The sequence below is a fragment of the Zootoca vivipara genome, chromosome 4, assembly GCF_963506605.1.
Source record: "Zootoca vivipara chromosome 4, rZooViv1.1, whole genome shotgun sequence".
In the NCBI taxonomy this organism is placed as follows: Eukaryota; Metazoa; Chordata; class Lepidosauria; order Squamata; family Lacertidae; genus Zootoca; species Zootoca vivipara.
The window spans coordinates 66,385,759-66,399,939 of NC_083279.1; the positions used below are offsets into that span (position 1 = coordinate 66,385,759).

The following is a 14,181-nucleotide window of genomic DNA, read 5'->3' on the forward strand; positions in this document are numbered from 1 at the left end:
TTGAGCTCAACAGCACTCTTCCTCCCCTGCAGTTTCTGGCAGCTGATATTCAGAGGCAGAATCCCTCTGACAGTTGGAACAGCCATCATGGCTAGTAGTCGCTGATGGCCTTGTCCTCTAATCCTCTTTTAAAGCCAACAAATACCATTTCGACTGAGAAGGTGAAGCAATGGTTGGCTAACTAACTACCGTGTTTCTCATATTATAAGACATGTCTTATATTTATTTTTTCCCTCAAAAAAACACACTGTGGCTTATTTTCAAGGGATGTCTTATTTTTTTCTTCCTCCTCCTGCCGCGGCCGGCATTGCTGCTGCGCCTATCACTATGTCTTATTTTCGGGGTATGGCTTATATTCCTTGAATGCTTAAAAATCCTGCTATGGCTTATTTTATGGGTATGTCTTAAAATATGAGAAACAGGGTAAGTGGGACTGGCAACGAAGTGTTGCAATGAAGAATGCTCCCTTTTCAAAGTTCCAGCCAGCTGGCCATGCTCCCTTCCAAGGAAATCATACGATTCTCCTCCCCCCACCCCCACTTTTTAACCACCTCTTCCCATCAACAGTGAATATTTCATGCCCACAGAGGACATTCGGTCCTTATTGGGCAACTGTTTGTTTATTTTCTTCCCACTACCGGAATTTTCTTTTTTGACCTAATGGTTGTTTGTTCTTCTACAAAACTTCTTACCTATGTATGGTTTCCAAATATTTATTAAGAGCTGTTTCCTTTTTTCCATACTTTGTTTTGCAGTGAATAATGAGAACCTGCAAGGAGGATTTATGCTGTGCCTTTTGGATGATGGATGCGGCATGACTCCTCGTGAGTTAATACTCCTGTATTCGTTTAACTGAGTGTTTGGGTGCTAGGACAGTGTCAATCTATGGCTCAGGAGGCCCATATTCAAAGCCAGACACAGCCATGAAACTCACTGGGCCACTCATACTCTCTTAGCCTACCTCACAGGATCGTTGTGAGGGTAAAACAGGGAAGAGCCCTGTATGCTGGCTGGCAGGAAAAGTAAAATATAAATGCAAGAAACTCCAATACTTGAACAATAAAATTGGAAGGGACCTCAAGGTTCATTGGTCCAACTTCCTGCGATCCATATACAGTGGTACCTCGGTTTATGAACACAATTGGTTCCGGAAGTCTGCTCATAAACTGAAGCGTTCATAAACTGAAGCGAACTTTTCCATTGAAAGTAATGGAAAGTGGATTAATCCGTTCCAGACGGTCCGCAGAGTACTTAAACTGAAGCGTTCATAAACTGAAGCAAACTTTCCCATTGAAAGTAATGGAAAGTGGATTAATCCGTTCCAGACGGTCCGCAGAGTACGTAAACTGAAGCGTTCATAAACTGAAGCGAACTTTCCCATTGAAAGTAATGGAAAGTGGATTAATCCGTTCCAGACGGGTCCGCGGAGTACTTAAACTGAAGCGTTCATAAACTGAAGCATGGTTGTAATTGGTTCCGGAAGTCTGTTCATAAACTGAAGCTCTAGTTACAGGTAGATAGCCGTGTTGGTCTGAGTCGAAGCAAAATAAAAAAATTCCTTCAGTAGCACCTTAAAGACCAACTAAGTTTATATTTTGGTATGAGCTTTCGTGTGTATCTGAAGAAGTGTGCATGCACACGAAAGCTCATACCAAAATATAAACTTAGTTGGTCTTTAAGGTGCTACTGAAGGAATTTTTTTATTTTGCATAAACTGAAGCGTTCATAAACTGAAGTGAACTTTCCCATTGAAAGTAATGGAAAATGAATTAATCTGTTCCAGATGGGTCCACGGTGTTCATAAACCGAAAATTCATAAACCGAGGTGTTCATAAACCGAGGTTCCACTGTATGAAGATAATAATAATAATAATAATAATAATAATAATAATAATAATAATAATAAATAATTTATTATTTGTACCCCGCCCATCCATACATGTGAAGGAACCAAGTCATGCAGCTAACCTTGGTACCAGTTCTGTCGTCAAATGTCCAGGCATTGGCAATGGACCCAATATGTGCCATGCTTAATGGTCTCTCGCTGCTGTTATATATACTGTTATTGGGTCAGAAATTTTTCAAATAAGTTTATATTAGTTCCAAAAGACTATTTTTATTGGAGTTTTTGTGTCTCTTGAGGACAGCTCAAGAGAAACTACTAGCATTACTAGCACTGAGCCAGAAATTTCTCCTGTGTTTTTTTCTTCTTCCAACCCTTCTCCATCAGTTAACATCGAGAGATATTGCCTTCAAAAATTATCCAAGCAGAGAATTTTGGTGAAATTCACCTTACTTCTAGGGTGGCTAGGGGGATGTTTGCGAGTGCCTTCCTTTCATTTTTCAAATCTTCTCACCAGCAGCCTGCACTCTGTAGCCTCTCCGGGTGCTAGTGCTTTCATCAAAGCCAAGGGGAAGGTAGATATCATGACTTGTGGCGAGGGGATTTCAGGTCAGGAAGCATGGGCAGCCATGGGCAGGGAGACTGCAGAGTGCTGGAGATCTGTTTACTGGATGAGGGAGAAAACACCAACCACTCTTAACAGCCTCACACTAATAAGATAAGCTCGGAGCCCTGTACCATCCATAGTTCTAAAGAAATCATCAAGTGCCTGGGAATGAGGCAGGGAAATGGAATCCTCTTTCTCAAGTGAAGAAAGTATTGGAGAATCTGCAGGGCAGATTTTGGCACGATCCTGAAGATGCGTTCACATGGGACTGGTTTGGCGCGGTTTAAAATGGAACCAGGAGCCTCGTGGCAGAGCATGTTTTTTTTCAAATGCAGAAGGTCACAGGTTCAATCCTCAGCATCTCCAGGCAGGGTGGTGGAGGAGGCACTCAGGGTCTTTCTTAAAGCTTAGAGCTAAAGACACAAGGGTGGAGTGGAAGGCACTGAATTGGTCTGGGCTGTTAAACTCGGAGAGGCAATCCTTATCCCTTCCGCCCTGTGTTGTTTTCCCAATCATCCAGTTGGGAAACCTTGTCAAAACAAAAAAATATCCTTTTCCACTGGAAAGTACAGCTAGTTGGTGCCTGCTGTATCTTGACACGGAGGCTGATCCTGAACACAGAGGCCTGTTCCGAGTGGCCTTCTGATACTTTGAGGGTGTCACCTACTGGGACTATAAGGGATAAGGCAGTCCTGAGCTGTATAGGGCCTTGTACCGAAACATTTAACTTGGCCTGGGAGCAGATTGGCAGCCGGTACAAACCTGCAAGGAAGGTGTCCTATGCTGGCAGTCATCCTACAAGCAATGCAAAACCCCTATTCACCTGCCCTAAATAACCGCTTGTCGCTTTAGCTTTTCATATCTGCGCCACGTGGAGTTAGGTTTCCAAGTGGTGAAAGTCTATAAGCTCAATTCTCTTTTGTTTGCCTGGTGGCTTCCTTTTGCCAGGAGTCAACTGTTTTCTCCCCCTCTGGTGTCATTAAGTACAAACAGCTTAATCAGTAAGAAGGGATCATGGCTGCTTGGAGCTGGTGCCAAGGAGATAACACGGCGTCTGCCTCCTGCAGCTTAGGTTAACCAGCGCCTGAAATAGACTGTTCCCAGAACGAGCGTCTCAGGGGTTCTGAGAATCCCCTCTGTGCCAAATTAATTCTTTGAAACTTGTCGTGCAAACTTCCAGCACGAAAGGAAGAAGGGCGACTTTGTACTTGCAGTGGCGAGCAGCAGGTGGGGCTGGTTCGTTGCGTAAAAAGCAGCTTGAAGCAGCTGCAAACAAGGGTGGAGGTTGGTGTTTTTCGTTGCGTGGACCGAGGATGAGGAGATGATGGTTCTGTTTCCAGGCTTTGGCAAACAGGTGCTCCGGGCTTGAGCAGAAAGTTTGAAGAGTTTCTTTCCCTTTGATGGATGTGACGTTGTGACCATGGCTGCGGCCTAACCTGGCTTGGCTGGATCACTATAAAATGGAGGGAGGAGATTTCAAGCACAGCCTGGGCAGGCCTGAAGTGGCGGTGAACCCTTCTTCCACCTGTCCTTCATTCCTCACGGATATTATTTCAACTTTTGGGGAGAGGAAGTGAGGTGTTCTCTCTTGCCCAGCCATGCCGTACTTTAAATATACAGCTATCATTCTGCTCTGTAGGGATTTGCTGGTGCCCCCTTATTTACGCAGGCCACACTGTTAACAGGACTGGAAAACGTCAGTCATTGCATCGGGGGTTGTTTCCTTGTTCATCTTATTTCATTTATTATTTTCATTTACACCTTGCCTTTTCATAGAATCGTAAAGTAGAATCATAGAACATAGAGTTGGAAGAGACCACAAGGGCCATCCAGTCCAACCCCCTGCCAAGCAGGAAACACCATCAAAGCATTCCTGACAGATGGCTGTCAAGCCTCTGCTTAAAGACCTCCAAAGAAGGAGACTCCACCACACTCCTTGGCAGCAAAGTCCACTGCCGAACAGCTCTTACTGTCAGGAAGTTCTTCCTAATGTTTAGGTGAAATCTTCTTTCTTGTAGTTTGAATCCATTGCTCCGTGTCCGCTTCTCTGGAGCAGCAGAAAACAACCTTTCTCCCTCCTCTATATGACATCCTTTTATATATTTGAACATGGCTATCATATCACCCCTTAACCTTCTCTTCTCCAGGCTAAACATACCCAGCTCCCTAAGTCGTTCATCATAAGGCATCGTTTCCAGGCCTTTGACTATTTTGGTTGCCCTCCTCTCGACACGTTCCAGCTTGTCAGTATCCTTCTTGTACTGTGGTGCCCAGAACTGGACACAGTACTCCAGGTGAGGTCTGACCAGAGCAGAATACAGTGGTACTATTACTTTTCCCCTGACAGGGACTCAAGGTAGCTTACAGCTAACATAGAAGCAGCTAAAAACATAGCGGGGAAGCCATCATTAAATGGTAGGCAATTTTGTCTACCTTGGTTCTACCACAGCCAGCAGCTTCTCCATCAGTACTGAGCTGGATAAGTGTATTGGCAAGGCAGACACGACAGTGACTTGCCTCTCCAGTGCAATGCTAACAAGATGAAGGTCTACCAGGCTTTTGTGTTGTGCATGCTGCATTATGGAAATGAGTCGTGGGCAACTTACAACCATCAGCTGACATGCTGTCAGGAAGATTTTGGGTATCACATGGCAGGAGAGAGTTTCAAAGATGTGCTGCCCCAAGCCCACATTCCCAGCATGTTCACATTCCTGTCTCAGCGACGTCTACACTGGCCTGGTCATGTCCACAGAATGGAAGATGGCAGGATCCCCAACATTTGTTCTCTTTATCTGTTGGTAGGAGAAGGAAGATTAGTGCTGTGTGCGCACCATACGTTTAAAGCACATAGCTTCCCTCAAAGAATCCAGGAAACTGCTGTTTACCCTCTACAGAACTACATTTCCCAGCACCCTTAAACACTACAGTTCCCTTTTGGGGGGGCGGAAGGGAGGGGGAGTCCTTTGCTTTCAATGTATGGTGTGTACACAGATCAAGAGTTTTCTTTTCTTCCTTGGAGCATTTCACACAAAAGATGCTTAAACTACTTCTGAATTTCCCTTTTTTTTTTATTTATCAGATCACCTCTGGTCTGTAGGTTAACATTTTTTCATCCTTACCACCCCTATCATTCTGAAGCCTGAGAGAAACCACCACACACAGAGAGAGAGGCTAGCTGCCCTGTGGCAAAAAAAAAGAAAAGAAAAAGAAATTCAACCATAGAACAAAAATCACAGAGGATTAGCAGCAAATCTCACAGCAATCATAGTCAGATAGTGCACATTTTAAAACCACATCCGTCGGCAGGAATAGGAGAAGCCACATCCGTCAAGGCCCTCTCAGCTGAAACAGCTGTATGTTATAGATCCAGGAACTATCAGTCAAATTTATAACAGCTATTTCCCACGCTGCATGCCATAGCAACCATTTTCATAAGTTCAAAGGGTGATAAAATGTATTCTTTACATCCGTTGAGAAAAGGGACCACATTCTCCCATCAAATTGTTACTGTAGTGCAAAGTATGAGCATTATTCAGTTAATAGCATAGCATATTTGCACCTAAACCAGGCAGAGGGCCTTCTCGGCAGTAGCGCCCTCCTTGTGGAATGCCCTCCCATCAGATGTCAAGGAGATAAAGAACTACACAATTTTTAGAAGGCAGCTCTGTATCAGGAAGTTTTTAACGTTTGCCATTTGATTGTGTCTGCTGGAAGCCTCCCAGAGTGGTTGGAGAAGCCCAGCCATATGGGTGGGGTATAAATAATAAAATTACCGGTCCTCCTCCTCCTCCTAACCCCAAAACACACAGTTTGGATGTTACGTTTATCCACTGACAACTATGCCATCCCTCCTTCTCCAGCAAGCTTTCCCTTGGGTGGTGGAGGAAGCAGTGACTGTACAGTCATACCTCGGTTTAAGTACGCTTCGGTTTGAGTACTTTCAGTTTAAGTACTCCACTTTCCATTACTTTCAATGGGAAAGTTTGCTTCAGGTTAAGTACGCTTCAGGTTAAGTACGGACTTCCAGAACCAATTACACTCATACTTCAGGTTAAGTACGCTTCAGGTTGAGTACTCCGCGGACCCGTCTGGAACGAATTAATCCACTTTCCATTACTTTCAATGGGAAAGTTCGCTTCAGGTTAAGTACGCTTCAGTTTAAGTACAGACTTCCGGAACCAATTGTGTACTTAAACCGAGGTACCACTGTATTGCTAACAGCAGAGATCTTGTGCTGGAGGTTTACTTGTTGAGAAGTAGTATTTGAACCATAGAATTGTAGAGTTGGAAGAGACCCCGAGGCCCATTTAGCCCAACCCCCTGCAGTGCAGGCTTAGTATTGACACATACATTTATAAAATACATTGGTAGCGGTGAGCTATAAGAAACAAAGCTAAGAGCATTGAGTCGACAGGTTGTGGTGTTGAATCTCAACTCTGCAACCAGCTTGATAGGTAGCCTTACGCAAGCCACAATCTGTCAGCCTCAGCTCGCAGTGTGCAATACGGGGGCAGTGTGCAATACCTATCTTAAAAGCTTGTAAAGCTGGAGTGGTGGACCTGTAGCCCTCCAGAAGTTGCAGGGTGGCACCTCCTCCCATTATCCCTGATGATAGGCCATGCTGACTTGGGCTGATGGGACTCCAAAAACACTTGAAGGTCCACAGGCACCCCACTTCTGCTGTGAAGAATAAAGCAAGCTAATAAATGTGAAGGACTTTGATCTGTAAATAACAATAACAGTGAGTTCTAGTCAGGGCCCTGGACGGAAACCTTATTACAAATCTGTTGCAGGGAAAACTGTGGATCTTGTGCACTTCGGAAGATCCTCTAAGCGGGATAAGCCTGACATGATTGGATGCTATGGCAACGGGCTTAAATCGTAAGAGTTCTTTGTTCTTTGTCAGTTTTGTTTGTTAATGTCAAGATTCAGAATTGTTAACTTTGTGCTGAATGAAAAGCTGTTGTCACGATCGTGACCGTAAAGATGATTTGGCTTGCATTATATATTTAAGCATTGGGATTGAGGGAACCTGTTTATTTGTTCTTGCAGTCTTGCATATTGGTTTTCATCAAAAAATGGCTTGATGTAAAGTGGTTTACATCAAGGGAAACATATGTATAAGAGTAGCAAACCAACAACAACACCCCAGTAATAATACTATTATGATTGAAATTTTATCCCGTCTTTCCACCAGATGGTGCTCAAGGTCAAGGTCAAACAAATAAATTAGGAATGAAATAACATAATAATATGCAGTAAAACAGCAATAAAACTTTAAAATCAGGTTAAATCAATTAATAACATCGGTACAAACTACATGAACCAATTGCACCATATTTATAATGGCCAACCAGCTTATAAACCAAAGCTTTGAATAAAAATGTCCTTGCCTGACAGCAGAAGGTTTTAAGAGATGGGGCCAGGTGGGCTTCTCTTGGCAAGGAATTCCAGAGCCTGAGGACAGCCATCCAAGAAGGCACTTTTCTTGATACCCTGCCATATGTACAGTAATTCAAGACACTGGCAGGAGAGAAAGAAAGGCCCTTCCTGAAGATCTTAAAGCTCCAGAAGACTCATGGGACAATATGATACTTCAGATAACATGGTCCCAAGTTGTGTCAGGCAGGGATGGGCAACCTGTGACCCTGTTGAGGTGGTTGGACTCCAGCTCCTATCAGCCCCAGGCAGCATGGCCGATCATCAGGGATGATGGAAGTTGCAGTCCATCTGCACCTAAAGCAGGCATAGGCAAACCTGGCCCTCCAGATGTTTTGGGACTACAACTCCCATCATCCCTGACCACTGGTCCTGTTAGCTAGGGATGATGGGAGTTGTAGTCCCAAAACATCTGGAGGGCCAAGTTTCCCTATGCCTGATCTAAAGGGCCACATGTTCCCTATCCTGGGCTCAAGTCTTTGGAGGTCATAATCTTTGCATTGTAACCGAAAGCAGACTGGTTGCCATTGTGTCTGTTGTAACAAAGGAGTCACATGGTCCCCATGACTGGGCCTCATCAGTAATTTGTCTCCAGCATTTACGTTTTATTGCAGTGTTTCCTAGACTTGGGTGTCCAGCTATTTTCGGACTATAATTCCCATCATCCCTGATGTCTTGCTAGCTAGGGATGATGGGAGTTGTAGTCCAAAAACAGCTGGAGACACACGTTTGGGAAGCACTGCTTTATTTAGATACCTTAAACGTATTAGAAGGTAATGGATTGTCAATGTATTTCCTAGTCCTCCATAGTACAGACAGGACGTAAAGAGAAACCTTGGGCTCTCTAGTTGATGGGAAATCCCTTTCTGCCTTCAGCACACCCACTTTGTCTATATTGCTGCCTATATTGTCCTAAGGGTATTAACATCCAGACAATGCAGCTATTACAAAAAATGTATTTTCCTGTATCTTTACTATAGAGGGTCCATGCGCATAGGGAAAGACTTAATATTATTCACCAAGGAAGAGAATACAATGACAAGCCTCCTTTTGTCTCAGACGTTTTGTGAAACAGAAGGTCTCAGTGAGGTATGTCTGTCTTCATTCGTCATTTAAATATTTGTATCCTGTTTTGCCAATGATGTCATCAGGACCGGAACTTCTGGGGTGGGACTTCCTGGAATGGAACATCATTAATAAAACTCAAAATGCTGCTGGTATTTGATAGGGGGTATGCTATTCACACTGCTATCAGCACTGTCTCAAGTTACCTTTTCGGATGTGATGGGTGTGAGAGAAGCAGAATATCTCTGATTTGGGTCCACTCTCATTTTGTTTTTCTTTACAGGTTATAGTCCCAATTCTTTCATGGTCAAGTCATACAAGAGAGCCAATAATAGACAGTCCAGAGACATTTGCTACACAGTTGTCCATAATTTACAAATATTCACCTTTTAAGAATAATGCTGAAGTGATGAAGCAGTTTGATGCCATTTATGGAAAAACAGGTGACTTTTATTATCCCTGAAAGTTCTAATTAACCAATGCATTATAATTAGCGTTTTGAAGACTAAATATGGGTGCCAGGGGTTTTGTTTTATACTGGGTGCCTTCCTCCCCTGAGTAATTTTGGACCTTTGTTCATCAGTTGGCTCCTCTCACATGAATGAGATACAAACAAATTATTCTTTACCACCTCCCCCCCCCCCCAGTAAAGGCAGTGTTCTCTTGACTCCACAAGAGCCCTACACTAGATCAGACAAAAGATCCATCTCATTCAGCATTTTGTTCCCTCAGTGGCTAAGCAGATGACTATGGGAATCTCACAATCGGGACAGGAGGGCAATGGCTCTCTCCAGTTCTTCCCAAGCCGCTGGCATTCAGGGGCATGCCGTCTCTGATCTGATGATAGTACACAGCCACCATGAGTATTAGCCACTGATAGACTTGTCCATTTGGAGACCCCCCCCCAAAAAAAAAGATTTAATATCACCTAGACTTATGACAAAGTATTGTTGCATGCCACCCCAATCTCTCAATGCAAGATTTCAGGGGTTCCCATGCGCTTTCCCAGGGTTTGTGTTTCATTGGAAATGAGGCACAGAAGAGACTGTGGTATCTTTAGGATATATGGTTTACTTACACATATATGCAACCTGAGCCTGTGATGGAGGGGCTCACAGCATCAGCACCCCAGGAGGGTCTTTCCAGCAGAAATCAGACATGGCGCTCTCTCCCTTTCTCTCTGCCTTTCCAGTCTGGAGCTTTGCTTCTGTCTCACATATCTCAACTCTCTTTTGTCTTTCTAAGTAACAGGCAGTGGAGGGAGAGGGGCCCACCCCTTTGTCACACCCTTGGTTACCTTAAACTCCCATATTTAGCAGGCTCTTACCAGGCTGACTTGGCTATTCTAAGCATTAGAAAGGTCTCTGCCTAAAAGCTATTCCCCACCTCCCCAAACTCTTAACAGTATATTAATCTGGGGAGAGGGGGGAGTCTAATCTTGTGACTGGACCCCAGTTGTTACTTCTCTTCTACTTTAATTGGCATAAGAATTGTAAAACTGATATTTCAGTAATAGATTTTAACCTTCACACGTAGGAACCTTGCTGGTAATATACAATCTGAAACTCACACTCAATTTTGAGCCAGAACTTGATATCCTAACAGATGTAGAGGATATGTTGCTTGCTGTGTCACCTGAGAAGTAAGTTTCATAGTCATTTTCTGATTTTATGTTATACCTTTATTCTGTGGACATTTTGTGAGTAGCTTAGAGAGACTTTACAGAGCAAGCAAACAATACGTTGAATGGACAAAGGGTATGAATAAAAATACATATTTGGAAGATGCTCCATGCAAACAATCTGTTTTGCTTGGACACTAGAAACCACAGAATGCACTTACTGTACAATATGTTGGGGAACGGAATTTTACATCTGCTTTAATTTTGTAACGGTGTACTTTGAATCCCAAATTCTTCCATGTATTCCCCATGACAGGCAAATTCTAATGGATTAGGAGCAGAAAGAGAGAGAATAGCAGTGCAAACCTCTCTCTGTTTACTTGGGAGCAAATCCCATTGTGTTCGGTGGAGGTTATGCCCAGGAAAGTGTGCATGGGATTGCATCCTAAAAGAAGCTTCAAACAATAGGTGTGGTTCAGCTCACTGTTTGTGTGCACAGAGAGCGGGGTGTTGATGCCTCTGTGCACGCCAAGAAGGCCCAGTCAACTCACACCTCCTGGGTTCTCCAGTGGCTGGATGGAGGGTGGCCGGTGTAACATTCTGTTCAACTTGATGCTCTCTCCCTGCCCCCATTCCTTAACCTGGTATATATATTAGGGGACCGCAATCTTTATTGTACACAAGCAGTCCTTGATTTACACAGGGGTTACATTGCGGATCCCTGCATGCACTCACAGGGCTCATGTAAAACATTCCGCCCGCCCCCCCCCCCCATTCCACCCTTTTAGTGACGTTTTCAGGTCAATTTCGGGTTCTGCACTGTGCACGTAATCACGCATCATTTGGATGTGCATAAATTGGTCATTGCCTGTATAACCCCTCCTCCCGAGCTGTGCTGGTGTGAAGATAGCACAAAGACATGGCTCTATTTTTACCCAGGTGTAAGGTCATGTGTCCTATAGCAACACAGTGCAGGATTCAACATACTCACAAAGATCATGTGCTAATTCACAATAGTATTTGCCACATTTTAATTATATCCTGCTCTTCCTTGAGAAATACTAAAGCGGCTGACATGGGACTCCCGGCAAACCATTGAGCAGACCTTTATCTCTAGTTGGATCTACAGTCATACCTCGGGTTAAGTACGCTTCAGGTTGAGTACTTTCAGGTTAAGTACTCTGCGGACCTGGAAGTGTTTACTTCCGAGTTCCGCCGCATGCGCAGAAGCGCTCTATTGGCGCTGCGCACACGCGCGCTATCGCCGCTCAGGTTAAGTACTTTTCGGGGTACGAATGGCACCCCGGAACCAATTAAGTACTTAACCCGAGGTACCACTATAAATGTTATTTTTTAATCTACAATACTGTCTTATTTATTTTATAGTACAGTACATTGATTATTGCCTTCAGTTTCATTAAACAGTAAAATTCGTGTCGAATTGCTGTTTTAGGGGGTGTTTTTCATTGTCTGGAATGGATTAATCCACTTTCCATTACTTTCAATGGGAAAGTTCACTTCAGGTTAAGTATGCTTCAGGTTAAGTAAGGACTTCCAGAACCAATTAAGTACTTAACGTGAGGTACCACTGTATTAAACTCAGTATTTAAATTCTTCCCCAGGAGGTGGGTAGAATTGACAGCATTAAAAGTTTTAGAAAGTTAGGTTAATTTCATGCCTCCTCCAGATATGTATGTATAAGTTATGATTTGGGAAAGAATTGTATTGCACCTTGAAAGGCTTCAAGAGCACTTAAGTGAGAGCATGTTTTGAGTTTGTTTGTTTTTTGTTCAAGTGGATCACATGCCCAATTAATTTCCTCTATCCAGTAGAGTTCTCCCTTTGTGAGCCTAAAATTATTCTGCCTTAAAAACTTTTCTGTGTCAGCCTTCCAGAACGACAGTCGCTGAGAGCCTACACAGCTGTATTGTACTTAGAGCCACGAATGAAGATATTCATTCAAACCAAGGAAGTAGAAACCAAGCGTTTGCCTCATTGCTTTTACAGACCCAGGTGAGCCAGCTTTTCCTAAGACTGTTATAAAGCCAGATATTTAAATTTCCAAAGCAGTGTGCTTGAAAGCATTAGCTACTCTCTCTTTTTGGCCATGGAGAGAAATTGACTTTGATGGCGGAGCAATTTGTAATCTAAGCCAAGTTCAAATCACACTGCCAGGCTGGACTGCGCAAAAGGTAATCAGCTGTGACCAAACACTTTGACCCAGAACAAAGAACACTTTACATAAGATAATCACCGAACTGCGGGGGAGGGGTGTTGTTTGTTTTTCTGTGGATGTTTTCACTTGAGTGAAAGTTGCTCAGGCAATTCTGTAAAGGTGCCACTAAATGATTATAGACCACTTATAGAGGTCCTTTTTTAATGGACTCCTATTCTTATAACGTGTAATATGCAATTGAAGTACAGTTTAACAAGCTGAATGAATGTTCTGATAAGTTCCAGCAATGATAGGATCTGATCCAGTTCTAACTGCATTGAGTGATAGAGGGCCTATGAAGCGAGGAGGCAGGGATCTTGAATATTCAGTTTAGCAGTACGGTTGATGGTGCTTCATTTTTGGCAAGTGTACTCATTCAGTTTTCAGATGACTGAGTCTTCTGTGAATTGAAAGGACTTGGTGATGACACACACACACACACACAAACACAAGTGAATACCACTAAAACATTAAAAATAAATAAATTTACCAGATAAATTCTAACAGAAGAATGCCCGTCCTTGGGATAAAAGGAAATCCAAATGATGCCTCTGTCACCATGTAGATTAGGCATCCCCAAACTTTGGCCCTCCAGATGTTTTGGACTACAATTCCCATCTTCCCCGACCACTGGTCCTGTTAGCTAGGGATCATGGGAGTTGTAGGCCAAAACATCTGGAGGGCTGCAGTTTGGGGATGCCTGATGTAGATCATGATTCTGAATCCTATATCAGTTATGGATGGCACAACTGATTTTTTTTTTTTTAAGTATTTCATGCACCTTTGAGTCCTGAGCAAAGTCAGTTGACTGTAGGGCACAAGGATTCTGCATACCCTGTCCTCGCTTGTGCATGGAAGTCCTTGCCATCATAGCTGCCAAGTTATCCCTTTTTTACAGGGATTTTCCCTTATGCTGAATAGGCTTCCTCGCGAGAAAAGGGAAAACTTGGCAGCTATGCTTGCCATTCCCATCTGCAAAATGGAAATAATAGGGGTCAATTTCATTGGGTTATTATAACGATTTGTCTTTCATATGGCATGTCAGATAACTTTTATCCATGACTGTGTTTTTCTTGTCTTCACAGGATGTATCCATACATATCATCTTCATTCAAACATGCTGCTAGAAATGAGCTGGAAAAGGCAGAAATGGATGTGAAGGCTGGTAGGCATTGTCCTGTAACCTTAATAGTTTTAATACTAAGTGCGGTTGCCAGCATTGTTTGTAAAGGGATGCTTTTGTGCATCACTTCTAATTTTGCTTCGCAGCAAATAACTTCCAGCATCTGTGGAGCAAATCTAGTTATGCATCTCTTTCCCATTGTGGGATGACTTTTGCCGTTGTACTTTGTGGATCACCAATTGAATAGAAAATAATAATAATAAATCCT

At 43.2% G+C, this 14,181-nt stretch overlaps 1 protein-coding gene across 1 annotated transcript in view; it reads left to right on the top strand.

Moving 5' to 3' along the window:
* MORC1 (MORC family CW-type zinc finger 1) overlaps positions 1-14,181 on the top strand; it is a 48,260-nt gene that overhangs the window by 7,516 nt on the left and 26,563 nt on the right. The window contains exons 4-10 of the mRNA XM_060273997.1: positions 756-824; positions 7,244-7,331; positions 8,870-8,978; positions 9,238-9,397; positions 10,491-10,596; positions 12,463-12,588; positions 13,876-13,955. Coding sequence (XP_060129980.1) covers positions 756-824; positions 7,244-7,331; positions 8,870-8,978; positions 9,238-9,397; positions 10,491-10,596; positions 12,463-12,588; positions 13,876-13,955 — 738 coding nt within the window. The remainder of the gene's footprint in view (positions 1-755; positions 825-7,243; positions 7,332-8,869; positions 8,979-9,237; positions 9,398-10,490; positions 10,597-12,462; positions 12,589-13,875; positions 13,956-14,181) is intronic.